We start from the raw sequence: 26,981 nt of genomic DNA on the forward strand, positions 1-26,981 counted from the left end.
TGCGATCCTGATAGGGATTCATTGGTAATATGGTTACGGAGCCACATAAACAAGAAGCAGAGCTCCCGGCGGAGCAATTTGCTTCTCTTTACCCTCAGACTTTCTCGCTACACTGCTGAATTCCAACAAAGCAACCACTGAGTTACGCAATACAAAGTAAAATTAACTTCCTCCATAAAACTTGTGTTCATTTTTAATGGACTGGTAAAAAAATCTCACAAACGTTTTCGTTGTCACAATATCCATGACTAAGCTAAGAATCATGTCGTTCTCGAGACAAGAAATAGTATTTTTTTACATATGTATAATATATAAATGTGATCTCTTCTATTCGAAGACCTCTAGCAAGACTCTTTTATTTGCTACCATGCAAAATAGTACCTTCCGATGGAAACATTTCACTGACATTGAAGACTAATAAATTACCCGGAAATCTAAATTTACTTTATAAAACGATAGGCATAAAATACTTCTGTATAAGTAATTCTCTTTGGCAAGAAGCTCTGTCTCCTAATTTGCTTCAAATTTGTCTCACGCGTCATTTTCTGTGATTAGTAAAAAAATGGAACCTTACAATTCTACAAATACTCGGTAGGTCAGATAAGTTGATGATTAATAACGAAGGTTAAAATCGAACATGACATGTATTCCCGAACAAATGGCCATTTGAAACCCGTTTCTTGGGTGAATTTGTTTTAGATCCTTGGTCAATTCCTGCTTCAAAACAACCGGCTGGTATCGTGGATTGGTACACGGATGTAGTGAGCTTTTCGCAGAATGAAAATTAATTGACATTCTTTGTTTTGGTAAGTTTCGCTCTATTCGTTAATCCCCAGCGATAATCAAGTAATACAATGTCATTTGGTATAATCAGTCAGCACAAACCTAGCAAATTTTAACCATTGGCAATTAAGATCAAAACCAGCAATGACGCAAATGGCATTTTTCCCGCGCTTGGCACCGGACGCACATTTTCATTATTTTTTGATAGGGTGATTGACACTGATAAGCTTTCGCTTTGATTAGTCAGAACTTGGTCTTAGTTTTACCACAGTTACTCAGCAACCACTCTACAACAAATCCGTGCTTTTGTGATGCAGTGTTTGTTAGGACTTTCCTCTACATAAATGCTTGGAAACTCTGAATCAACTCAGAAGAGGGAACTTTCGTTTGCTGAAACAAGTGGCACTTATGTTTTGAATCTCCAGTAACCACAGTCGCGAAAGCAAAGTATTCAGGTGTCTCTGGATGAGCCATTACATTGCTAACTGAATTTAGGGGGAAAAACATCCCTTGGCCTCCTTTCTGTGAGTCCTTCATTTCAACTCCATCTATACACACCAATAAAGCAACCTCATTCGAAGGCTGTTCGTGTCCAAATTTTTTCAGGAACTTAGCCTGCTGTTTCTGGTATTGTTTGACACATTCACGCAAGTGTTTTGGTCGGAGAGGTGGATTGACAACAGTGGAACAGAGATATGTTACATCAAAATTGTAAACCTTTTCCTCCTCCACTACCTCCCATGAACCTTCGATGACGTCATCCCCTTCCGCAGAACTGATCGAGGTAGTTCTCCCAGAATTCTTGCCGGTGTGACTTTCCATTTTGAGATTTTTGTCTTTTTTAGAAGACTTACGACTTATTAAATTTGGCATGGAGGCAAAGCGTTTCGGCTTCAGACTGCTTTTTATGAAATCCTTCTCCTTTGCTTTGGGGTTTTCTTGTTTTGAACTCTGCTGTTTGCTTTTCGGTTTTTCAACCTGCAGAAAAAAAGAATTGAATTATGAGTTAAGGAACCAAGATAAATCACAAAATTCAATATTAGTAACAATGGGACTTCACAAGCACAGAAAGTTAACCGGGTTCTCAAAGCATAACTGAATCGGCGTTTCTTGATGAGTATTTAGATGCAGGCGTGGTTATATACATGAAATCAAATACGTCTTAGTCAGAAACAATGCTAAAATGATGGTTCAGAGGAAATAGAGATTTTCTTCTTGTGCACACTTTCTTTAGGCAGATGTGGCTTGAGAACTGGATTTCATATCAGGCGACTAGTTAACAAAGCTGCGAAGGTAACTGTTTTTTAATACATATCAAAAACTTCCCAAATGAATGTCACAAATCCTAAACCACATAATGACAACAAAAGCAAACTTCCCTAAGAGCGAGAAAATTGGCTTAAACGTTCTGATTGGCTTAGAGGATGGCCAGAATTATTTTAATAATCACACAATGCAGAAAAGCAAAAACTTTTGAAATTCCAAAGTTGCTTTCGACTCTAAATCAAAAATTACTTAGGTAGGATTTGCTCATAAACATACCGTGGAATCAAGATGTTCATTCGGCGGCGAAGACATGGTTTCCAAAGATCCACCACTAGAACTATCTGAAATGAACGAGATTCGCCTTGATGATCGAACCGAGTCCCTCCGTTCGGAATACGTGGCCTGGCAACCAAGCCGGATAGCTTCAGTTACAGCCACTGACGTAGTGATGCGACTACATCGGAACGCATGGCAAATCATCCGGGTCTTTTCCCCTTGTCGTGCATCCGACACAATGTAGCCGAAGAGCCTTGTGTCTTGATCGTAAACACCGAGCAGTAAGATCCATGGAATGGCGTGTTGATGTATTATTTTATTGTCCCGTGAATCTATTATTCGAATTTGATTGGCATGTACTTCAACAAAAGTGTTTTTGAATTCTTTGGGATGTGCCTTTTCCAGGAGAGATGTGATACTTTCGTTGATCAACAAGTACGACTTTTTGACCTTGAGTGATCCGAGATACGAAATGCCAGTGAACGTTGTGATGTCATCATCTCCCAACCAGCTCTCTGGTCCAACTGGAGTCGAGGCTGGCACCTTGAAAGTCTAGGACGAAGGGAAAAAGACAAACAATGTCTAAACTAATCCCTCAAAACTGAAAGATCGATTTAAATTTGCTACAAACCAACTAAATACAAAACACAGTGGAAAAAGAATAAAACATATTTTCTAGACAACTACTCTAACATAGTGAAGACCTATAATTGTCGTGTGGTAGAAAATGTCGCAAGCAATTGTCGATTTTTTTGCGTTTTAACGAGATAATGTAACATAAGTGTGAATCGACAACTTACTATCACTATCAAACCCGAAAATGATAAAGCAAATCTACAAAAACGTGGGGAGAGAAAATCACACATTAAAATTATGATTTTTTTCTTTTCTGGTGAGGTTGCGAATTGATAAGTTACTGTCACCATTAGTAACGAAAATGATACTTTAGGAAAAATAACTTTGAGACATTCAAAATGTCAAGAAACATCTCAAGTTATCATTAAAATGAATAAGTCCATAAACGTGAGGGTATGAGTCATTCTTCACTTAAATCGTAAATCTTTTCTTAGGGGAAAGCACTTGAAGAATAAGGTTGTGGTTAATTCCGGATTTAGGGCCGGGTCGCACTAGAGCGAATTTTAGCCAATTTTGTTTGCATAAGTAATAAATCTGTCACCAAGTAACATAAAATAAGTGCGACCCCCAGTTTCAAAAACTCGCCAATTTTTTGCGGATTGCCAAATTTTCGCCAATCTTCAGAGAAGCCGAAGTGCTGCCTCGAAGGCTTCCAAATTTTGGCAAAGCAAACAATTTTGTTTGTTTAACCATTGAGCTGCCATTTTTCTTCAAACATACTTGGATCAAGTTACGGCGGGAAAAATTACTTTGTTCGGCTAGTGCAGGTTCGCACGTACGATGTCGGGACAAAATTATTTTTTTCCCGGTCCATCTGACCCTTCTTTCTATGGTTTTTACAATGGAAACACGGAATACGAGCGGCAGTTTTTTGGAAATGCCAATGACTCCTACCTGGATCCGGCTACCGCATCAACAATACCAAAAACGCTGCGTTGTTCTGTTGAGACTGAAACACAAAATTCAACACAAGCCCGAATGCCGCGAAAATAATCACCTGTATATGACGATCCATTCTTGCACAAGCAATGCGCGAGATGTTTTCTTGACTGTAGATATCGTGACATGACATATATGTCAATCAGCGAAGTTTTGGCTCAAACATGTTGGTCCAATGCGACCACTGCCAAAATTTGGCCCTTGCGAAATTTGCCAATTTTTTCCTCGCCAAAAATTGGAAGTAAACAAAATTGGCTCTAGTGCGACCCGGCCCTTATTTACGAACAAGCAAAGCATGTAATTAAAAGTAGCAAACAAAAGTAGATTGTTAAGAGATTTGAGAAAATTGAATTCAACTTTTATCTTGAGGAATAAAAGCTCATTTTCAGTGCCCTGTTCTAGTGTCCAACATCTATTCACGACAAGAAAGGTAAAGCTGTTTCTTTATGATCCAGTTGGTCAAAGACTACTTCTTTCTCTCTCTCTATCTTTCTTTCTTTTTTTAAATGGTTCATATTTCAAAACAAACGAACCTATGTTTGATGAATGGTGGAGCACATGATTCTCGCCTTGACGCGAACAGCCGGTCATTTTAATAACAAACCGATAGACTTTGTTGTACCTTCAGGAGTCTCTGAAATTTTTTCTTCCAATCATAAATTCTTAATTTTAAATATATATGAGTTAGTCGCGAAAATTTTAATCCCTGTGTAAGACGACCTGAAAAGACAAGCTAACATCCGGACATATAAAACCTCAACCGGAAATACCTAGGGGTGCGTCAAAATTGTCAAATTGGACAACTATACCGTGAACTTCATCCGATTTATGGTCCATTGGGTGTTCTGTTCCTTAATCAGTCGAAAAGCAACATCTTTTGCCGTCAAGTACAATTCTTATTTTTTTCTGTCTTTTTGTATTTTGAAAAGTACGCAACAAATGAACCGGTGAATATTAGCGTAAACAAATACTCGCCCTAACACCTTTCCTAAAAAAGATTAACCATGCTAATATCAGATTTCAAACTAACATACTTCAAAGACGTGATTGATTCAAGCTTACCTTTGAGTTTGAAGAATTGAAAGCGTTTCTGACTGCACTGTAGATCTTCTGAGCTTCTGAGCATCGAATAACAAAACATTCAGCGTCTACATCCGGCAAACATACTACAACTCCTAAGGTCGTGTGGTCCTGCTCAAACAAATCAATGCAGCCAATGTTTTCCACATCAAAACTTGCGATCACCTCATAAGGCGCGCAGTTTGTACTAATTCGCATCATATCAGATGTAACTTCTACGTTTACTGAAGAGCAATCCTCTACTTTTGTCTTTGACACAATATCTTGAATTGTCATTTGCAGAGTTTTTGCGTTCGACCTCTGAACAGTTACTCGCTTGACAAAATGCGCAACGTAAAATCCGAGCGCGCCTCCACTCAGCTTTCCCAGACTCCGACTCTTCGGTCGTGGATCGCTTGAATTCAGGTTCAATTTTTCTCGAGGAGGTAATTTTGGGCTTGACTGTACCGGGAGTGAGCGAGCTCTCGAGTGATCGGTGCTAACTGTCTCGTGCGAGGTACTAACAGGGCTGGTTACAGTTTTTTCAAGTACTGCTCTAGATCTGTGCGCTTCATGGAAATGCAAATCACTGTACACAATATCAACTGGCTCGCTCCCATTTCGAGTTCTTCCAGCCTCATTCACACTTAAACCCTTAATGTTTTCATAGGGCGACTCCTCAGTATCTCTGTTTGCATCCTCTGAGCTACTCAAGCTCTGCCGTTCATTAAAACTAACGCTGCTGCATGCAGAGCTTCGCCGAGAACTGTTGTTGTCCTCCATAAATTGGAATTCCATATTTGAGTAAAGCGGACCTGGCGACTCCTTTGCGCGCGGTGAATGATTTGGCGAATGTCTCGGAGAAACAGTTTTCGGCAATCGTTGGCTTCCTTCGTTGGGTTTTCGAGCACATTCGGGAGTTGTGGATGGAGTTGTCTTTGCATTGCGTACTTCGAGAAAGCGATCTTGGGACAACTCAGTGAGGTGCTTGTGCAAATTTCGCAAGTTTTCTGGTAAACCCGAGAGGCTTCCTGAAAAGTCCTGCCTTAGAATGGGGTTTTCCGATTCCCTTGTAGGCCTAGAAGGGATAAAATCTGACACCCTTTTAGTCAGAATTATTTCAGCGTATTGCGTCGAATTCAAATCATCAGTTTTATCCCGAACTGCCGCTTTGGGCGACGATGGAACAGAATTGGATTCGCTCGAAGTCGAAGTATCCTTGAGCTGTTCTGTCTTCCTTTCAAGACTTTCTTTGTTTCTATCCGCACTACTCAAGCTAAAAGAACGAATCACCGGACAGGGCTTAATATTTTGTGGCGCACACTGATCTCCTGGTATAATCTCGTAGATGTTTTCGCAATCCTCCATAACTTCTTCATGATCCCTTGTGTCGCTACTTGGCATCCCTACTGATTTTGCCTCTTTCCCTCGCGGGACAGAAGTATTGTTTATGTCGATGTGAACATTGCTGTTTATATCAGTCTTGGGCGGGCATGGGTGCTTTGTAATTACCTCCTCGTATAACGATTCTTGTGTGGAGTTTTGCGCCATGAAATTTCCTCCAACCATTGTCTCGGACCCTATCGTCAAATGGTACAAAACATACAAAACGTAACTGATCCTGTTGATTTCTAGGTCCACCCACCCGGTGCCAAGTGACGCAAAGTGACGCAACACTCGGGGAAAGTGGGTGACACTTGTGGAAGGGTAATAGCTAAAAGACAAAAAACCTCTTTGTTTTTGCGTGGACGGACTCTTCACATCCGTCACATACGGATGTTCTTAAACCCGCTGAAACTCTACAACCAATTTGATTCGCGTTGAAACTGCCAAACATTCGTACTTGATATCTTTATGAAAACATCTTTCAAAGAGTGTACGTCTCCAATATGTTTGCCGAAGGCATGCAAAAGATATTTTAGTTAACTAGAAACTGCAATTCCTCGACTCTAATGACATCAATAGACTCGCCTTGCAAGTTATACCTTTATGGTTATGCGTAGGCGTTGAGGAACAAGTTCCAACGCGACTCGAATAAATCACGTAATCCAACGGAACTATGTACTGAAATATGCCATGCTAGCATGTTCAGCGTACAGGCCACGTGATATTTTTTCGTTACAAAGTGAACGTGAACTTATTTTTATCTCAGGGTATCGTGCCGGGCATGAAACTGCAAGTTGCCTACTTCAAACGGAGTTACCGTAATCGAACCTCAAGATGTTTCCGTTGTAAAGCATGAGTGAGATTATTTATATTTAGAACAGATTCAATTGTTTGAGCCATCACTACTCGCTAATGCTAGATTAAAGTTCGGAAAGCACCCTTAGGATACAACAATATAGCATTTTATAAAAGAATGCACAGAGCAGTGATCATAAAGACCAAAATAATATTGCTATAAATCCATAAAAAAAGCCTAAAATAACAAATCAACTTCAGAGATTTGGAGAAAATATTTCTTTTGGAGGCTAATCTATGGTGATAGATGTCGATGAGGGTTTGTTGGCATAAGTTATGATTTAGATCTTGGATGAGGACGTCTGAGAAACACGAATCCATACTTCACATTTAGATGTCCCCGATTGCAGCTTGTTACAATCAGAAACACCACTCCAGGCAAATCACACATCTAACCTCATATTTTCCTTTTTCTCTATGAGTCATCGTTCTTTTAAGAAACTGTAACTAGACGCCATTCTTTTACTTGTTCGTTAGGATAAGATGTTCAAATGTCCTTTGCTAACGAGCCTACTAGAGAAGGCCGGAAGATGAGGAACTTGATCTCACAAAAGTCCTTGTTACATAGCAAAGTCGTTGTTTTAGTGGATTGTTCTTGACCCTTACCCTTGTTTTGTTACTTTTCTATAGAGCTCGTTTATTTAACCTTGACTGTGAACGTGTGCAGACAATGTCTAACACAGAAATCATTGTTTAAATTCGAGCGTTTTATTTGTACGTTAAGGTGTTTCGACACGAAGTATACTATTTTGTTTCTGGGGAGAGTAGAGGTTGTGTTGATTAGTGAGAAAGTTATAACATTTCATACTATCCTAGGCGAGTTTCTTGTACACGCGGGGACTGCAAAGGTCACGAAATTAAGTCCTGCCTCAATTCACGCTCGCACACAAGCTGAAAGCGCGTAACAAACGTTCTTACTATTTAGGAATAATTACTCATAAGCTAGTTAAAAATTGATCTAACTTCACAACAAAATTAATTGTTTACCAATGTGGATACAACTTTTGAATTCTGCGGCATTTTTAATTTATTTTTGAGACTGCTCAGTTTAACGCCGGAAAAAATTACCCAGCAAATTTCGTTATATCTTTGCTTGCGAAGAAACGTAGAACATTTAGAAGAAACAGGAAATGATACAAATTTAGAACGTTGTCATAATCGAATCACACTTGTTGAATCGTCTTATTAAATGGCTTCAAATTCAGCTCTGACGTTAATGAAAATGTTGCCAGCTGTTCTTCGCTATTTCTAGATATTCGAAAACACTGGTTATTTTCATTTTGTTTAACTGTAACCGTTTTTCGTATACCAAAATGAAATAAAAGACTTCCTACGCCTGAAAAAAGCACGGAACTTCGGCTAAAAATAATTCTGAGGTGGTATCGTCAAAACAGCATCAACGACACAATATGTGCACGTCATTTTCTTACGTAATAAAATGTTATTGCTTCGTGATTCGACGGTGGCACCGTGATCTGTGAATACACAGTGTCAACAGTATCCCATAGAGTTTGCCAAAATAAACTTAGTCATGTACATATTTTGAGGCTTACGTTTAAATCCCCATCCTCGTGAGCATACGCGTGAATAATAATCTGGCCATAGGTAAAATCCAAGTACTTCGGTTATTAGGGGCCAAACATAAGTTATGTAACAACCCATATCTAAACAAACCTAGGGACGAGAAGCTCGGTTCCCACGAAGGCTAACACGCTATCGACATTACTGATCCTAGCAGAGGGGGGGCATTGGGGCCTATTAGGAACCGCAAAACCGTAGAAAAAATCATCAAAAACCGAAAAACCGAAAAAAATTCCATCAAAACCGAAAACCGCATGCAAAACTGTCACAATTGATACATTTTCACATCCTAGTTATTAAAACCCTGATCGATCCGATACAGTGGTGACAGGTGGAGCATACAGGGTAGACTACACTAATTTTATTACAGGATTTATGAATACCATGAACTTGACATTCGTATCTTCTAGAATCTGCTTAAATTAACAGCTGCGCTCTCGAGGACCTCGAGCGTGGTCTCCGCGGACTCAGCAGCCGGCAATGGAGCCTAATTAAATTAAGGAAATTCGCACAAACGTCCTCGATAGGATTGCAATTTTATAGTCGCAAAAAGCTAAAGCTCTAGTAAGTTTCATCAAAAATCCCGAATCTAACATTTCCATTTGCGAACTAAGACCTGAAAAATTGGAGATTCTATTGGAATGTTGAATCAATCAGTCATGTGTGGCCTGTAACTTGGTCACCAACTTCGAGGTGGAGTTGATAAAGAAACTCTGGCAATGATCCGTGCTTAGCCGTACCTCAAGTGTAGCCATACCCTCCCCTCCCCTCCCCCCCCACGTTAGGGAAGGGGGAGGATACGGTTACACGTAGGCTACCCAGGGATCCCTGCGATATATCAATTGGTTTGTCACGCATTCCCCTCCATAAAATTCAAGGTCAGTGGAGGTTTAATTCACCTTTTGGGCTTTAGATTTCACGTGTGGTGTCACGTAACTCTTGATGTAAACAAACCCCGAAAGTTCGGACATTGCGTCGAGGTGGGGTAACCCTGTCAGCCGGGGTGACAATTTGTCATGTAAACGTCTCAAGGTGGAGTAACCCGCCTAGCCGGGGTCGCGTTCATAGCAAAAAGCTCAAAAGCTAAACACGTATGTTTTAAAACTTTGTACATTTCCTAGCCGTCTCATTGCAGAAATCACCAGAAACCGCAACGGACACACAAGGAGTGTAAAATGTTCACATTTCGGAATATTTAGCGTTGTAAATCGACCATATTTCGTTTCCCAAACCATTCCTTATAACGTATTAACTCCACGATTCCTTGCGTAACCTAATACCGCGTAACACAACGCGTGACGCTTTCATGAATAAATACATACATGTCCGAGAATTAATCGTTCGTCTTTCTCGAGATGTGAGCTTGAGACGCCTGCGCTCAAACTCCCTAATTGCAAGCGCAACATAAACCTTAAGAAACCTCACTCCAGCACCCCGGGGTTGTAAGATTGCATGTAAACGCGTTTTATTTTTCTACCACGGCTAGGCGGGTTACCTCACCTCCAGGCCCTCAATGTCCAAACTTTCGGGGTTTGTTTACATCGAAAGTCACGTGACACTACGCGTGACATCTGAAGCCCAAAAGATGAATTGGAACGACCGGAAACCGCATCGGATATCGAATCCGAAAACCCGTTAGTGTTTTTCGCGAAAACTGAAAACCAAATGCTAAAAAAAACGGAAAATCCGCAAACCGCAAGGACACCAAAACCGAAAAATCGAAGTTTTTGAACGAAAAACCGATAAAAAAAATAGCCAAAACCGCAAACCCGAAAATCCCAATGCCCCCTTAAGTAGTATGCAGGATGCGTATCATCTGGACATCGAAATAGACCTCGCTCACCGTGGAGTCTCTGTGGCATTAGAGCGCAGAACCCGAAGGTCTGAGGTTCGATTTCTCATGAGGACTCAAAATTTTTTCTTTGTCCCACGCTTGTGACAAGAAGAAAAACATATTTCTCTCTACTACCTCTTATTGTTCTAATTGCAAGAGAAGAATAAGAGCTTTCTTTTTGGAGTACAAGTTACATAACTGGAGGATAAACTCTGAAATTTTGTAATAGATTGTAGCTCACTTTGAGCATGAGGAGCCCTTAATATTTTTTTCAGAGTGTACCGTTATAATTGACTGAAAAACATCACCTTTTGCTTTCACCCAGTTAAAATGCTGTACTATTTCAACTCATTTCCAAATATCATGGAAAATTCTACCTCTCGCTACATTTTTCGAAGAGTTACGGCTGCCGGGTATCCCCCTTATTCACAGCGCACTTATTCCGTACTCCCTGACAACCATTTATTAATGTATTTATCCACTCACCTCTCACGGGAGGGCTTCAAAGCTGAAGAAAAGGAATATCAACACAAGGTGACCGCATCGGCCAGCAAATGCAACGTAACATATGTTGTTTCTAGAACTCTTGACAACCTGTAGCACCTGACTTCATACTTGAAACTTCCATCTGAGTAGATGTTTACATAATAATAACGGGAAGTCATATTTAGTTTATGATCAAGTCGTCATTTATTTGCGCTTTCTGTACGTGGTTCCATTAAGGTCACAGCCTTTAAAAAGATTACTGTTGCTGTGTTTTTGGCAACTTAAAGCTCAAACGGCCACTCGATCTGTTACGGGCGGATACAGTTATCCTATAACTACCAATCAAACCCTGTGTCAAGTCTGTTGCGCTGTTTCAAGTCGCTTTTGCGGCACGAAAATCACCCTGAAACATAAGTAAGGTGTGAACAATGAAAAGAAACCTCAAAAGTAATATTTTGCTTGGGATGAAAAACAAAAGACTAAAAAGTTATCCGAAAAATTGAGAATAAAGATTTTTGAGGATGGAAAATTGGAAGAGTGTGGTCAAAATGGTCGCCAACCCTTCGTACAATGGCATCGAGGATTCACAAGACATGTTTATCTCGAACCCAAAATAGAAATAAACAGACAGGGCTTTTTAAAGTGGTGAAGGCTGTAAGTTTGTCTTATGGCATTTATTTGAAAAAGCCGAGTTCAGAAAAAAATCAAAACACATTTTTGCATCAAGTTAGTATTCAATTGTCTACAACCACAAGAGTGAAAACAACAACAACCTTGGCATCATTGGTTTTAATTCCCATTTATATATGTACAGTTTTGATACATTTATCTGGCTGTAATTTGGCTGTTTCTTAACTAACTCAGCCTTCCCTTTTCTTTTAGCACCTATTTTCTACAAGATATAATTTCAAAATATACTGAGCCCTTGTTTAGAACTGTAGGAAACTAAACCAAGCTAAATCAGAGATCTCTCAAATCTGAGTTTTGAATACATACAGCTTAGAAAAACAGACAATGCAAACACATGCAAAGTTCAGCAAATTTGTCCACAAAGCCACTTTGGTTAGGAGCTACAACAGGTGCTTATGCCCCAAGTACTTCACGTGTATCTAATCTTTTAGCTTGTTCGCAAAAGTTGGAGGTTTGTTTTGTATGAGTTCTCACCATAATTTAGTAAATTTTGATACCTACAACAACACAACCCGGCCCTGTAACCCCAACCCTAAAAGTGAATTGGCACATTCCAACTGTATGACATAAGTTCAAACACTGCCCTCTATCCTGTAGGTAAGTGCAGCAGTGAATTTCCTCAAGCACCAGTGTACAGAGAGAAAAAGTAAATATAGAGGAGCAGAATGGGATACATAAGTAACAGTCTTTTGTTCTTTAGTTCATCCTGGATGAGAAGAGATCCTGCACTGTATGATGCCCAGACCACCCCAAACAACTGAAAGGGAAAGACATGAAATTTTTTCATGATCCAGAAGGCACCTTATACAACACACGTTGATGAGGAGTTCCTGCAGATATATCAAGGCCTATAAAAATGTACCACTCTTTGCCTTTTTTCAGATTCTAAGAAGTAGCATAACCTTTTTAAAATATTGTCTTCCAATGCACTATTTGCAGTATTTTGAAATATGTTTCACCTTTACATTATCTGGAAAATCACCATAGGAGATCTGCTGGCAAAAGAACTGTTTGATAATTAAATTTGCAGACATGTTTCAATACTAGGCCTGAAAAAATCAGCAAGTACTTTTTCGAATTTCTTGCAGATCTTGGTGATTGATTCCAATCCACTTTCACAAATATTCCATATGGAAGAGAAAATTTTCCTTCTGTTTAATGGTAACATCCTACATACAAATTTTAACTGGACTAGAAGTATAAATACCTTGATAGCAGTGCTAATGTTGGGAAAGTAATGAACCAATGGCAGGGCTGTTGCAGTCAACACCAGCGGGATAAGTGAGTAACCAATCACACCAAGACACTGAGAGTAGTTCACCTTCAAAGAAATGAAATTTGCTTGCTTTCATTTCTTGCACAATTTTGTTTCCACAGAATATGCTTAAAATAAGATCCTCCTCATCCACAATAGACACCTCTAATTTTACATCCTAATCCCTGCATGTGTATGCGAGTGTGAAAGTGTGTGAGTTGCATATGACATCCAAGTTCTGCTTGAGTACCATCCTTTAAAGCTGGAGAAACTGGAGTGAGCTCTAGTTAATTATGGCATTTGGATTGGGAATAGACTTTGCCTTGTATGTGTTTATTAATGAGAGGTTTCCACACACAGTAACCATTAATAAAGTGTGTGGCATTGAAAGTCAAAAAATTTGCTCTCACTGGCAGGCAAAGGGCACTACTACATGATCAATCAACTGTGGTCTTTTGCAGTAATTACAGATTTGTGCGTGTTACACTTCTTACCTCTCCGCCAAGTACTCTGGCTAACAAGAAGATAATGAGAGAGCCCAGCAGCCATATTGTTATAATCCAAGAGACAACCTGGCGCAAACAACACCCAATTGTAAGATTAATGAAGCATTCCAAGGAAGAGAGGTAACCTGACTCAGTACTGTAGTAACTAGTTTTAACAAGACCAAGTTTCTCTTTATCTGACACCTTTACAAACTACACTGCATTGAATTAGCAAACCACTCATACCATGGAGAGATTTTCCTTTAGCCCTTTACACTCTAACATTATTATACATATTCTCCTTACTGTTCTCTATATATTTCCTAATGAGCTAACAAGGAGAATTTGTGCAACAATCAAGAGCTTCTTCAGTTGGTGATCATTTCCTTAATTCTTCTGACTTTTATGTTTAATTCAAGGGTGATACTATTGGAAAAAAAGATGCTTATCACTCTTAGTGATAAGGGAGTAGATTCATGGGAACTTCAAATGCATTTGATTTTCCTGTTTCAAATATCATAATTACCTAAGGGATTGAACAAACTGCAGACACCATTATGTGACATGAGAACTGACCTTAAACTGTCCAAATAATGCCAGCATTGCATACAAAAGAACCACCAAAAGAGGACCCCAGAAATCAGGACTGTCCCTCAATACATCCCTTTTAAACCCCAAGGATGGAAGAGGAAACACCACGCAGCGAACTTTGTAGTAGATATCTTGCAGATCAATGTCCAGTTCTTCACTACAAAAGTAGTGAAAAATAATGATTTTAATGATCTTGTTTTGAAATAAGTCTTGAATCTCTTTATGAGACAAAGAAAAATAATGAAATTCAAGAAGGTTTACATTTCTAATATCATTTCATATCAGTTGATACTGACTGTAATCAGAAAAAGATTAATGTAAAAGATAGAAATCTGTCAATCATAAAATTCCAACCTAACTTCTGCCTGCTCACACGCAAAGAAAAAATGAAAAATCAGTTCTTACAAGGAGGGGTTACAATAACTCCCATACTTCTCCTATGAAATTTTGCCCTCTTATTCCCAAACAAACAATCCATAGATTCTAGTCACCGTGAAATACCATCTTCATTTGTACACAAGGCTAACTCTCTGTTCACTCTCATAGTACACCAGGAAGATCAAAAGAAAAAATCAAACATCTTTCAATTTGTGGAAGAGTTACTCTTCAGCCACCCCAAAATCAGTGATGAAATTTCTTTTTCATATATAACCTCCGTAAGAATAAAATACGAGCAATATTCAAATATAAATTATGCGCATGAGTTTCTATAATAGTAAATTTTACACCCATAAATAAAATTGTGTAAGGAACGAACTGAAAATCCACGAAGTCAAATATACGCCTTGCTTTCAATTAAAATTAAATTTGGGTTCTGTTCAAATTCGATTCTACATAACAAACACAAACGAAGCGACAAAGCCACGCATTATTGATACACTACAAATTCACTTACAGCAAGGGCTTGTTGAAATCATCATCATCACCCGATTGATCCACTTCCAATAACCAATCGTAGTTTTTCTTATTGAAAATTTGCGAATAGAAAGGGAATCTGTACCGAGGGCCTCCATTTGATTCGTCAACTTTTCTACCACTTTCCATGAATTCTTCCTGTTGCTCAATCGATCCTGAGTACATGGAGGTATCTTGACTCATAGGAGGACCGAATGAAAACTCATTTATTTGGTTATCAGCCTCCATATTTTCCAAATCAGGTTGTGAAGAGGGCGAAAAAAGAGGAACTGATGTGGCCGCCATTTTGCTTCTGCGTTGATTGATAGAGTTTATCGTCACCAGTTCCCATAAAAAGTTTGACAGCGAGAAGTCTGGATCTGTCGCGTGGCGCCAAATTTTGTAAAAGAGTTCGGTCTTCCGTAGAGAAGTTTCGTCTTTTCCTTACCAGATTTAGCACTAAAACAAACGAAAACTTTATCGGAACTGCCAAAAATATGTTAGGAAGGTTAGTAGTTTGCTTGTTGATGTTGTTTCTTTGATTAAAGAGAGGGGTTTGATCTTGTCTTGTTCGTTGTGTAATGGCGACGTCCATTACAAATTTGGTCCTGTTTAGACGTAGTTTTCTCGCCTTATGCTCATCGAAAGGTGAGCTCTGAAGTGTTCTGTTCTGAAGATTCTGAACGGTTTAGTTAATTTTCCACAGGCCAGAATTTGAGTTTGCTCTGGGTATACCGCCATTGGGGTAAGAATGTGAATACTGGACGGGATTGTAAGAGTCTTAACACATCCCAAAGGAGGGCAGATCATTGTTGGTGCCAACGACCTGCAGAAATGGGAATCCAAGGCCTTCTTCCATTACTAAAGCCTATCCAAAAGCCCGTCTCCATCGCTGAGCATTTCGCAGGTCAAGTCATTGGGATAGATGCCTACTGCTGGCTGCACAAGGGAGCTTATGGCTGCGCTATGGAATTGGTTGAAGGAAAGAAAAGCTCCGTGTATGTATGCACTTTTAAATGATGAGCGGAGAATACCTGGAAGCTCGATGTTATCGCATTATGCATGAGAATATTTAAGTTTTCGCTCAGTCATATATTACTCAGGTAAATATATTTTGTTTCAGGTATGTTAATTACGTTTTGAAGCGTGTTGACATGCTGCTACATTTCAATGTCAAACCAATTCTGGTTTTTGATGGATCATACCTTCCCTCCAAAGCTGGACAGGAGGAACGACGCAGGAAGTAAGTGTCTATTTAAAGGAATTTTAAGACGGAAAAGTTTGCTTGGGAGTTCAGACAGGATTCAGAGGGGGCAGTTGTAAATATGAACTAATCTGCTTGAAATAGGGACTGTTAAGAGAGCTATTGAATGTATTTCCAATTCTTGTCAAATGTAGGACAAGACAAGAAAACAAGGCGAAAGGACTGGCTTTTCTACGGGCTGGAAACAGGCAGCAGGCTCTAGACTGCTTTCAGAAGTGTGTGGATATTACTCCAGATATGGCCCTTGAAGTCATAAAGGTTTGTATTTGATGTGAAATGCTAGAGACTACTATGATAATTTCCTGTTTTGTGAATTTTCCATCTTCAAATAATACTGTTACTTCCAAATGTTGGATTTTCAAGTTGAAAAATTATCGACAAGTTCTTTATAGCTCATGGGTGGAGAATCAGTGTGTGTGACAAGTGTGGGAACCTTCAATAACAAGCAAATAATATCTATCTGTATATATTTTTTCTATACATCTGTACTGAGGTTCTGATTTTTTGTGCAGCAAAGATGTGAAATATATTAAAAAGTGCTTTATAACGTATCCAAAGTCAGGATAAAAATAATTTTATCCCCCATTTTCTGGTAGTCTGATTTTACAGGTGAGATCATAATTGTCCTTGTCAAAATGGAAAAATTAGCTGTTCCATCTGGACTGCCCAAGTTTCCTGCCCTGACCTCATAGTTCACCCAAATGCACTTTCTAATGTGGCAAATGAAACTTACTATACAGGAATGTCGTAAGAAGGGCGTGGACTGTATTGTGGCACCTTATGAGGCAGATGCTCAATTAGCATATCTGATGAAATCAGGTCTAGCTCAGGCTATTATATCTGAAGATTCTGATTTACTTGTCTATGGATGCCAGAAGGTAAGGGTGCTAGTTTAAATGAGTAATGACAGTTACTGCCATGGCTTAAGTTTGATATGTGTCAATGCAAGGGCCAACAGTTCAAGGCTTACTACTAAGCCTGTGAGCTCTACTTCTCGCTCTACTACAAATTATTGATCATGAACTTCTTTAAGGTAGTTCTTCTTTAGGGTAGATGAACCCCTTTTTTGTTCATACTTTCCAAAAGACAGCCATTTTGAAATTTACAAAGTCTATGTGCCAGTCCTATCTTTGAGAAGTGCAAGCTGGTATCAAACCTAGTAAACCTGCTGTGTGAGATGAAAAACAAAAACAGAAGCAAAAACAAGCAAACAAACACAAAAATGGTAAACATAGTTTTGAACACTAAATTTTTATGGGAACTTCTTTTGAACCACTTTACTTCATATTCCCGCTGAATTTCAGGTCATCTTCAAGATGGATGTTAATGGTCATGGCTTAGCAGTGGATCTGGCTGATCTTTCCAAACTAACAAAGCTCAAACTACATGAATTCACCCAAGAGAAGTTCAGACACATGTGCATTCTGTCAGGTTGTGATTATCTGCCATCTGTCAAGGGCATTGGTCTACAGACAGCAATTAAACTGCTGCGCAAATCATCCAATGTTGAAAAGGTTAGTTTTTATCACTAAGTTAATCAGTTTCTAAATATCTCCTTGATGAACCATATTTAATTGATTAAGCACCCTGTACTCTTATGATTTTAAATTAATGGACCTCAAAGCAAGTGCTTATTTAAAGTGTGGTGCTTATTCAAGGCTAGACACTTAATAAATTTTCACCATTTTCAGCGTTGTGTTGCAACAAACTGATAAATGATATATCAAAAGGTGAAGATATACCATAGACGGTGAATTTAGAGCCAGTAAAAAAATGATAGTCAGTACTCCTTTTGTGAACTACAGATTTTTTTTTTGTGGGGGGGGGGGGGGTGGGCACTTATTTGAGGCAGGGTGTTTATTAACTTTTTCTACCTGCAGGATGGGTGCCTATTCCAGGTAAAGCTCTTAATAGAATGGATATGGTTATTTCCTCTGAAGCTGATTTCTTCCTTAAAAATAAATGAATAACTTTCTGTTAGCTGATCAGATCTCTCAGAACTGAAACAAAGATGCATGTCCCTGATGATTATGAGAAGAACTTCAAGCAGGCAGAGGAGACATTTTTGTACCAGCTTGTTTTTGATCCTGTTTCTATGAATCTGGTTCCTTTGAGTGACCTGCCAGACGGATTGAAACCTGGTGACCTGGGCTTTGCTGGTCCGTATCCTTGACAAACTGCTGTAACAAATGCAATACTGACCAAGTTTAAGGTCAAGTTAATATGAAATTGGCCATTTTTCCAGTTGTATTTTTCTTCTCTTTTCTATGTATTTTTCTTGTCCTTTTTTTGCCCAAGACTAAGTTGAGATCAATCAACTTTTTTTCTGTAAAAAGAACAAGGCCACAACTCTGCCAACTTGGCAAAACAGACTCCATCAATGGAGCATGAAAATAAATGAAATGATCTACTTGTCGGCACCTGAGGAAATATATGAAGAACAACAGTATTGAGAATGTGCACTACTTTTCCTGTAGACTTCATCATTTCCCTTGTGTTCTCTTGACCAATTGTCAGACTAATGACAAGAGAAAAAGCCTTGGGTATTGCACTTGGTAATATTAACCCCATCACAGGTGAAATGATAGCAGATTTTGACCCCAAAAAGATCAAGGTACGCTACAGAACACGTTTTTGGGATATTTTACTTAATGTCTTATACTTTTGACCTACTATGAAAAGGTTCAGCAGTCATGCAGATATTTGATACAAAGTTACAAAGGTTAAGATACTGTTTTGATGATCATGATGGATGTGAGGACGAAAACAAATTTTAAAGAACTTTAAGAATTTTTGCGTCAAGCATATGTGATTACTTGTAACAACTCGATGTATACAATATTTTTAATGCCAAAAGTTTCTGTTTAATTACTTGAGTGATGTTAAGGGCAATGCCACTGAAAAGAAAAGGCACTCTTGTAATAACCAGTTAGTCGCAAACACTGGAAAAGTAGACCATCTGAATGCTTCTACTTAACTTCCCTGGTGGATACTTTTTCAACTGGTGTTTATTTTCGTCTTGAAACAACGCTGCGAAACGTTAGCTGTTTCACCTTTAACTTTCTTAGAACTTTTTCCTTTTTCTTTTGCTTTGAAGACTGAATAACGTACCTATAATTCCGTAAAAATCAACGTGGTAGCCAATTTTTGTAACAACAGCTTAGTTCCTAAAAGGTAACATTAGCATAGCAAGAAGCTGTCTTGTAGCTTAAAACTGAATAATCCTCGGACAACCCACCGCTAGCCAATAAGCGTATGCCAAAACCGCCATTGACCGGTGTGGTTTGCTATCATTAGGCTACAAGCTTGTACTATTGTAAGTGCTATTTCTGTTAACATCCTCAGTTGTTTTTCCCCTAGATTATTGACCTGGGATCTGGTAACAAATTGGACGAAGACTCTCAATCACGTGCTCTCACCCCAGTCTCTATGTCCTCCTTTGGCCATGCCGTCATAAGTAAGAGAGGGAAGACTGAATACGATGTGCAAAAAAACCTCTCTGGGTTGATGCTCAATTCAACGTCATCGGCGAAAACCAAGAAACCTTTCGTGCCGCCAGGACTTAAACGGAAGATTGAAGAAGAAAGTGTTGATGACCACTCACTTCTCAATATGTACACTGTTTTGAAACCCAAGAATGTCATTCCTCGTGCTCAGGGAAATTTCCAACGCATGAAACCTGGTGCTTTGTCATGGAACGGGACGAAAAAGTCCAAGTTCAAAAACCCTTTTAAAATCAGCGATCAGCGGGTTGAGGCGCAAGATGAAGTTAAAATTAGCAGGTGTGCATATACACTGATGAACTCTGTGAAATGATCATGTTCACTGCTCTGTCACTGTTAGCTTAAAAAAGAGGGACTGCTCGTAGTCTATGTCACTGTTGCAATACCTATTTACTCTCTCTGAATAATTAAGATTTACTGACGTATACGTCTTTTTCTTGAGGTACTTCAATATCACTGGAAATCAGCTGGAATCACTGAAGTATTCAGCAAACGCAACAGAGGGCAGTCCAGCTGGTGGAACAAATTTGGATTCCGAAAACACTGATGAGTTATCCTTGACAGGTGAATCACGGCCTGGAGGTGGTCTTACTGCCTTGATACAGAACGTGGATGAACACTTATTTCAGTGTGAAGGAGAAAATTCTGTGGTGATTAATAAAATGGAACAGAACAAGGAAAATTATTCAAAAAGGGAGGACGATTCTTCTTATAAACTGCGCAAAATTGAATATTACAAAACTGAAAGCAAGGAGGAAACTGCTGTTCACAACAGCGACTATTCGCAAACCCGTTCTCCTAAAAAGCTGTTATGCCAGGGCGTGTTAACGAACCAGTCATTAAATATAAGCTACGACCACAAAGATGAATCCGTAGAAACAAAATTAAGTGAACGTTTTAGCTACAAACGATTTCAAAGGCCAACAAAACTTATTGATAACACATCAGAACCCTTATCGAGGGAGGAAACTGTGTCTAATGACAGAAGCTTTTCACGATCAGTTGAGGTGATACGTATCGACAGTGGGTACGTGTCAGATACGGAGATGAGTACAGATGGTGACACACCCACCTCTACTCAGTCAGTTATCAGGGGCCAAACTACACCCTCCACGAGCAGAAATTTTTCGCTTTTACAAGGCAGTGCTGTTGGATCCAAGGTAAGATTAGAGAGTGTACTGCACCAATCCTGTCAATGTCACACTAGCAGACATGTTTCAGAAGTTTACTATTTTGATCATTTGCGACGACCTGGTTTTTTTTACTCATAGTAATGAGAATCCGATGTTCGATCAACCCCCTTGCTTGTTTTGTTTTGTTTTTTTTATTAATGGCGCGATTGAGTTTTTGAGTTCAATTTTTCTTATGATTGGCTGAGAGGGAGGTGCGATTTTTTTTTACCAGGCACAGAGTGAGTAGAGTAAGGTCAAATTTTTTTGTGCTTGGCTAAGCAGGAGGCACGGAATTTTTTGACCAATCACAGCGCGACGAAGAAAGATCAGTACAATCACGGATCTTTTTTTCCAAAACAGAAATTGCTCTAAATGGCGAAATTGCTCCAATGTAAAATATATTTTTCTCTCTTTATTTTTGCAACAGACAACGAAGAAGCAGATTCGGCTGAATTCTAAAGCAGGTAATACGGTTATAGCGGGTTTCGCCCATAACGAGTTTCGCACATATCGTTTCGCCCAGAACGAGAATGGTTTCGCCCATAAGTAAAACTTCTACACTCTCACTCGGAAAACGTCAACCTTATAAACGTTTGTATGCACAGAATGAAGAAAAGTGACTTGACCTGAGATCATGAAATTTTGAAACGAACAAGTTACTGTTGAAACGAACAAGTCAATTATAGCTGTCACTGTGGAGTGGGGATTGTTAAGGTAATTCGCGCACGAAATACTGCAGAGACGTCCGTTTGTCGTAAAAGCATTGCTATGATTTTTTTGCATCACTTTTCTTCTCGAGAATTAAATTAAACGGTTTTGAAAACACTTGCGCGTGGAACATATCATCGTTGCAAATCTTTTGCACACGGAAGATAAGTTCCGCACGCCAGCTTATGAATGAACATTGTATGAACAGAAAACAAAAGCCCGGTTACCGGGCTCATTTAAAGCATATGTCTAAAGAGGCCCTTAGCCTGGATAATCACTGACTGTCAGTCTGGGCGAATCGAATTTATGCTGGGCGAAACCATTCTCGTTATGGGCGAAACGCTTCTTGGGCGAAACTCGTTATGGGCGAAACCCGCGGATACCGGTAATACCATTTTAGTTCCACTTCAATGTACTTCGATTATCAGTTGGGTGAGGCGTGGAAAAAGCTGGTGATTGTGTTTTGACCATAGTATAACGTTGTTGTCATGGGTAACCTTCCTCTTTTCTGATGGTAAACGTCAGGAGCCGTGCGTCACCATCCGTCAAACGCGGAAGCCCACCAAAAGAGGTCAAACGACACGTTTCCACCGGAAACGGAGCCACGTGTTCGTGTCAAAAACACGATTTTCGCCAAGTTACCGTAACGTCTTACTTGACTGAAAATCGTTGTATATCGCGTTATATCACCCGCTCGTTAGAAAAATGGTGTAACGCTTTTTAGACACTCGTAGACAATTTTTGGACTTTGTGGATACGACAAATAATTATTGATTACTCGTTGAACTCCGAAACTGAGGCCCGCATTCGATTCCAGGCTGGGTGTCTATCCTGGTCTCTTTGGCAACACAATTTACCATCACAGTCTCTCAAGACACGGGAATATAAATTGATCAGAAAACTGTCAGGGAGACACGACAAAGTGCCAGGGGTTTACTTACTGACATCCCTCGTGGGGGACATCGTTGTGTTACGTCTGATGCTACATAAGCCGGGATATGTTCTATTGACCATTGGCCACTTTGGTGGCATATTTTATACCTTTGGAAGTTTTCTTGATGGTGATCTCACGATGTGGTGTCCCCGACAGCATACAAACATTTTTAAAAAGCATTTTACATGTATTTCTTTGTTTGATTCCATTAGCCTACCTAATAGGCTCTTTACAGCGAACGATTATATGATACAGAGACACTTTACCGATAAGCAAATCATATACTGCGACGGCCAAAGCAAACTATATTTCAATTAAGTTGCTTTGTTTTCAATGTCGAAAAGGAAAGTTGGCTCTCTAGTCACTGTCTTTTTTCTTTCTTTTTTCTAAAGATCATCAGCTGTAAAGGGCTCAGTGTATTGAAGAATAGCGGTTCTTTTTCATATTCCTTCTTTTAGGTCTTAGAAGTACTGGACTCGGCAGATGCCGCTCAATAGGAATTTCAAAAAAGAAAACGAAACTCAAAGATTCGCCGGACTCTGTTGGATCGTCGTCTTTGTTGAGTTATTTTGAGTTCGACAGGCGGAAGAAACCAAGGTAGTGTTCGGTAATTTTATCGTGGATACCTATTGAAAGGCGGTCTTTATTTAAAATTCATCAGGCTTCTAGAAAATATCAACAAGATATGTTTACAGTAGAACTGACGTGTTAAAAGTTTCATTAAAAATTTTCTTTCCTTGGGAAAAAATATACTGTTGCTGTAGGTTGACTTTTCTCGAAAGTTCCCGCCCCGAGTCCATTTTGTTCCCAGAATACGCGCCCCATTTCCAGGTGCGACTCTCCATATTATTCGTGCTTTCGGATGCGGCAATTTAACCCTTTGACCCCTAAGGGTGATTGGCATCCTATTCTTTTTACGGTATCACTGTTGAATCAAACATAAAGGTTATGAGAATAAGGGAAATGATCACCCATTATATAGAGAAGCTCTTAATTGTGAAACAAATTCTCCATGTCAGTACCATATAGAGAACAGCATTGAGAATATGCATACTGATCTTTGAGTGTAAAGGGTTGGTACGATAATGACGTAGAAATCTGTCAAAAAGAAATCTCCGACTTTATCTTGTTATTCGTGTGCTTAATCTTCATTATTCTTCGTGGAAATTCGGCAAAGAATCTCTTCATACCATTTTCCCTGTTTAAATCAACTCCTTTTTCTTTCTCCAGACTCAGTGATGACAGCTGACATGCGTGTTTCTCGAGCGTGATGTAGTTATAACCAAATTCATGCATGGTTTTCCTGGCAGAGGGCTTCATAGCAATCAAAGATGATGTGGAATGCTGTTGTAGAACCTTATGAAGAGAAATGTGGGAAACTCGTGGTTAATGTCTGTCTCTAAACTACGGACACTGACACCAAGACCCGACAAATTCATTCCTTGAAATGCTTTCATGATACATTTTAAGGATCATTCACCAAAGAAAACTGAAGCTTTCAAAATTCATAGTTTAAGTTAAAAAAAAAAAAGTTTTTAGCCCTTAAACCCTAAGAGTCTCCATCAGCCAATTTATCCTCACAGTAATACTGCTGAACCTTTCATGTCATGGGAGCAAAGGGAAGTGATCGCCAACCTAAGAAGCTTTGATTGTTAAACGAATTCTCCTTGTCAGTTCCAAAGGAAATGCATAGAGAAGAGGATAGAGAATATTGACATTGGTGTTAGAGTGTAAAGGGTTAATTAGCCACTAAAGGAATCAATCGTAGAATGAAAAAGGAAGTTAAGGACATATTTGGGAGCCACAGCGGTTGTGTATTGGTTGTGGAAATTTTTAATCCAGAGTCATTGTTAAACATCCACAAGCGAACAAGCTTGTGAAGCAGAAACTGAACAGTTTATAGTTAAAGTTGGCCGCTCACGTGATTACGTTATTAATTTTGTTGATACTAAATTTACCTTGGAATGTTAATAAATGTAGGATTTTGCTTGTTGACGTAAGTGTCCATGACTGTACTTTCTGGAAGGAGAATTTTCCGCAGCACATTTTTACCGCATTCACCTTAGGCCGGTCATTGACCAAAAACAACCACGTACCTTGTTTACTCTCAAAGTCTTAAACCAGTGTCAGCAATTTAGAGAAAATTTTATTGGGGTACTGGATAGGCTTCCTGGAATAACCTTAAGAGCTAGCAAAGTTGGGCTGCCCAGTGCGTAGAAGCTCTATCACATGTTCAGGTCGAATAGACTGAATAGTTACATGTAGAACAAGATTTACAAATTAAAACTTACTTCAGTCCCCTTCAATGATGTAATTGATAATTGCGAACCGAATGAGGCTCTTTTATGGAAAACTCATTTTATCCAAGAAGTTCGATCAACGTTTTAACGATTTTAACAATTATGGAGACAATTTTATTTTTTCCTGAGTGGGATTTCATAGTGACGGCATTGTGATGTACTAAATATTTCAGAATTTTGTACTTTCTTGTGGAATTTGATTTTCCTTTTTTTTTTGCAAGACATCAGAAGAACGTAACTGAAGTGGCTGAGGCTGGTATATTCCAACTGACCAGGTCCTCAATACTCTCTTCTCAATGGCAGTCTAAGGTGATAACACAGGAGCAGGGTACAATCACTTGGGTTATATTTACCCCACCCCACCCCACTAGCTTACCTGCTCTTAGTTCAGTTTTGGCAAACTTAAACCTTTCGCACTTGAGATCTGAATATCAATTCTCTACACTGTCTACAATATATTCCTTGCTATTTCAGCCAATTTCCAATTTACGTTTATCACTACTTGCTATCTTTCTTTCCTCCCATCACCTTTCTCCTTGAAAAAAGATCAATGTTGTAACTTCTGTTGTGGGAGACGTGGCGACTTCGTAATTATTGGGCTGAACTCCAGTTTAATGTTGTGCGCGAACGAATTTGGTCGGTGACTATTTTGTAATTAATTGTTGGTCATTAGTTTGTGGTGAACTTCTGACCAAAATTTGTCACGTTTGAATGAAATGAGTAAAGGTTGCCAAAAGATAGTACTAGTCTCTGAATCATTTTGAAGTAATTTAAAGTTTTTAAGAGTGATGGATTCAACTGTTTGGTTGTGGGGTGAAATGCGAGAGTGAATGGAATGCGGTCTGTATATTCCTTCTGTGCCGTTTGTAGTGCTGACTGTCAACTAATTTGTTGGACGCGGTGGTGGCTCGCTTGAACGACAGAAAGAGAATAGCCACGTTTTCGAAAAATTGTTGATACTCCCCCACCGACGCAGCACCACAGTGTCTTTAGAAACTTACCGCCGTGATTTTTGCGAAGCTGCTTTGTGATGTGCGCGCTAATCACGCTCAGGCCAACCTGCGTGACGCGTGCAGTTACGTGCAGCAAGAATACGCTATGCAATTGCCGGAGAATGCCCATAAAAATTCGCTGTTATCATCTAGGCTATTCCTGGTAATGTGAAATTACCCCACACAACGCAGTCAACGATCTAAGATGGGAGAGCACTCGATTTTAAATCGATAGACGCTCTTAGGCATTAATTGTTTTTTGACAAATTACTTGTTCATATTTTGATGGACAAGATAGTGTACGTGTTATGCCCAAAACACTGCACAGTCAGCTTAAACTGCTTTACAATCAAACTCACCATCAGCATACAACCGATATATATCATTGTTAGTCCTGAAACCTAGTCTAATTCTTCCCGTTTACAATTCCGGTAGGACGCTAATGGTCTAGCATAGATATTTGGCGCACACTAAAAACAGAAGAAAATAAGGTTGCAACCTATTCAAATCCATTTTCAATCAGTTGCATCGCTGAATGAAAAAATGTATATTTATTGTTGTGTGTATGAGAGTGGTCACATAATAGACAAATATACATATATACTCTGACCATAGAAAATCATAGAGAGGCACTTAGCTATCGTATCGTATTTGATAACATCATCCCGCTCTAAATCTGCCAGATGCAGACGAAAGAACGCCTGCTACATTATCACCGGTCTAACCACAGTTTTGTTCATGTGGGTGCTGAATAATTTAAGGGAGTTCGGCCGTCAAGTAATTGTGAACAGATGGGACGCTTTTTATTTCCCTTGCACCACTTGTAAAAATTAGTAAAACGCTGCAATTTGTTATTTTCAGTTTCTCAACCGGGTGTCAAAAATAAAAATCAGATCAGCCAATCGGTGCTTCAATTGACCTCAAGCGCGGGAAAACTGATACTGGTAATATGGTCGCAATTCATTTTTTTGAGTAAGGACATATGGGAAGTCTTTAAGATTAGTCACTTGGAATAATGAAATTGAAAAATTTCCAATGAGTTCAATTGAAAATTTCCCAATGCGTTAAGCAACCATTGCTAGGACGACTGGC

The 26,981-nt window shown here is 39.3% G+C and overlaps 3 protein-coding genes across 5 annotated transcripts; 1 reads left to right on the forward strand and 2 right to left on the reverse strand.

The window, feature by feature from the left end:
- Positions 1-175: 175 nt before the first annotated feature.
- On the reverse strand, positions 176-11,264 carry LOC113676042 (uncharacterized). Of its 3 annotated transcripts, none has more exons than XM_089213352.1 (4): positions 11,102-11,264; positions 4,963-6,539; positions 2,326-2,877; positions 176-1,761 (listed from the first exon to the last, which is right to left on the reverse strand). In XM_089213352.1, exons 2-4 carry the CDS (start codon positions 6,526-6,528, stop codon positions 1,120-1,122), a joined length of 2,760 nt encoding a protein of 919 aa, XP_089069478.1. In that variant the 5' UTR covers positions 6,529-6,539; positions 11,102-11,264; the 3' UTR covers positions 176-1,119. The 3 variants fall into 3 exon arrangements, with proteins under 3 accessions (XP_089069478.1, XP_027048459.2, XP_089069477.1); XM_027192658.2 differs by lacking the exon at positions 11,102-11,264 and adding an exon at positions 7,597-7,745; XM_089213351.1 differs by lacking the exon at positions 11,102-11,264 and having other exon boundaries at positions 4,963-6,956.
- Positions 11,265-11,875: 611 nt separating this feature from the next.
- Positions 11,876-15,340, reverse strand: LOC113676039 (protein YIPF4). Its single transcript, XM_027192655.2, has 5 exons — positions 15,018-15,340; positions 14,108-14,279; positions 13,541-13,618; positions 12,999-13,112; positions 11,876-12,548 (listed from the first exon to the last, which is right to left on the reverse strand). The coding sequence occupies exons 1-5, from the start codon at positions 15,320-15,322 to the stop codon at positions 12,411-12,413; spliced, it is 807 nt and encodes a 268-aa protein (XP_027048456.2). The 5' UTR covers positions 15,323-15,340; the 3' UTR covers positions 11,876-12,410.
- Positions 15,341-15,392: 52 nt separating this feature from the next.
- LOC113676040 (uncharacterized) lies at positions 15,393-24,589 on the forward strand. The gene is made up of 13 exons (XM_089213353.1): positions 15,393-15,524; positions 15,723-16,014; positions 16,140-16,259; positions 16,415-16,538; positions 17,021-17,158; positions 17,585-17,794; positions 18,262-18,443; positions 18,798-18,894; positions 19,641-20,062; positions 20,226-20,943; positions 21,383-21,419; positions 23,056-23,194; positions 23,828-24,589. The coding sequence occupies exons 2-13, from the start codon at positions 15,851-15,853 to the stop codon at positions 23,844-23,846; spliced, it is 2,370 nt and encodes a 789-aa protein (XP_089069479.1). The 5' UTR covers positions 15,393-15,524; positions 15,723-15,850; the 3' UTR covers positions 23,847-24,589.
- The last annotated feature ends 2,392 nt before the right edge of the window (positions 24,590-26,981 follow it).

Source organism: Pocillopora damicornis, chromosome 7 (assembly GCF_964200805.1).
Source record: "Pocillopora damicornis chromosome 7, jaPocDami1.2, whole genome shotgun sequence".
Taxonomy (NCBI): Eukaryota; Metazoa; Cnidaria; class Anthozoa; order Scleractinia; family Pocilloporidae; genus Pocillopora; species Pocillopora damicornis.

What these genes read in the sequence shown, in the direction of transcription:
- LOC113676042 (XM_089213352.1), bottom strand. Translation starts at nt 6,528, where the DNA reads ATGGTTGGAGGAAATTTCATGGCGCAAAACTCCACACAAGAATCGTTA. An exon ending in TCAATTCTTCAAACTCAAAG is followed by an intron (nt 2,878 to 4,962) that starts GTAAGCTTGAAT and finishes CCTTCGTCCTAG; the next exon opens with ACTTTCAAGGTGCCAGCCTC. An exon ending in ATGAACATCTTGATTCCACG is followed by an intron (nt 1,762 to 2,325) that starts GTATGTTTATGA and finishes TTTTTTCTGCAG; the next exon opens with GTTGAAAAACCGAAAAGCAA.
- LOC113676039 (XM_027192655.2), bottom strand. Translation starts at nt 15,322, where the DNA reads ATGGCGGCCACATCAGTTCCTCTTTTTTCGCCCTCTTCACAACCTGAT. An exon ending in CATTATTTGGACAGTTTAAG is followed by an intron (nt 13,619 to 14,107) that starts GTCAGTTCTCAT and finishes TGTTTGCGCCAG; the next exon opens with GTTGTCTCTTGGATTATAAC. An exon ending in ACATTAGCACTGCTATCAAG is followed by an intron (nt 12,549 to 12,998) that starts GTATTTATACTT and finishes TTTCCCTTTCAG; the next exon opens with TTGTTTGGGGTGGTCTGGGC.
- LOC113676040 (XM_089213353.1), top strand. Translation starts at nt 15,851, where the DNA reads ATGGGAATCCAAGGCCTTCTTCCATTACTAAAGCCTATCCAAAAGCCC. An exon ending in CAGGAGGAACGACGCAGGAA is followed by an intron (nt 16,260 to 16,414) that starts GTAAGTGTCTAT and finishes TGTCAAATGTAG; the next exon opens with GACAAGACAAGAAAACAAGG. An exon ending in TTGTCTATGGATGCCAGAAG is followed by an intron (nt 17,159 to 17,584) that starts GTAAGGGTGCTA and finishes GCTGAATTTCAG; the next exon opens with GTCATCTTCAAGATGGATGT.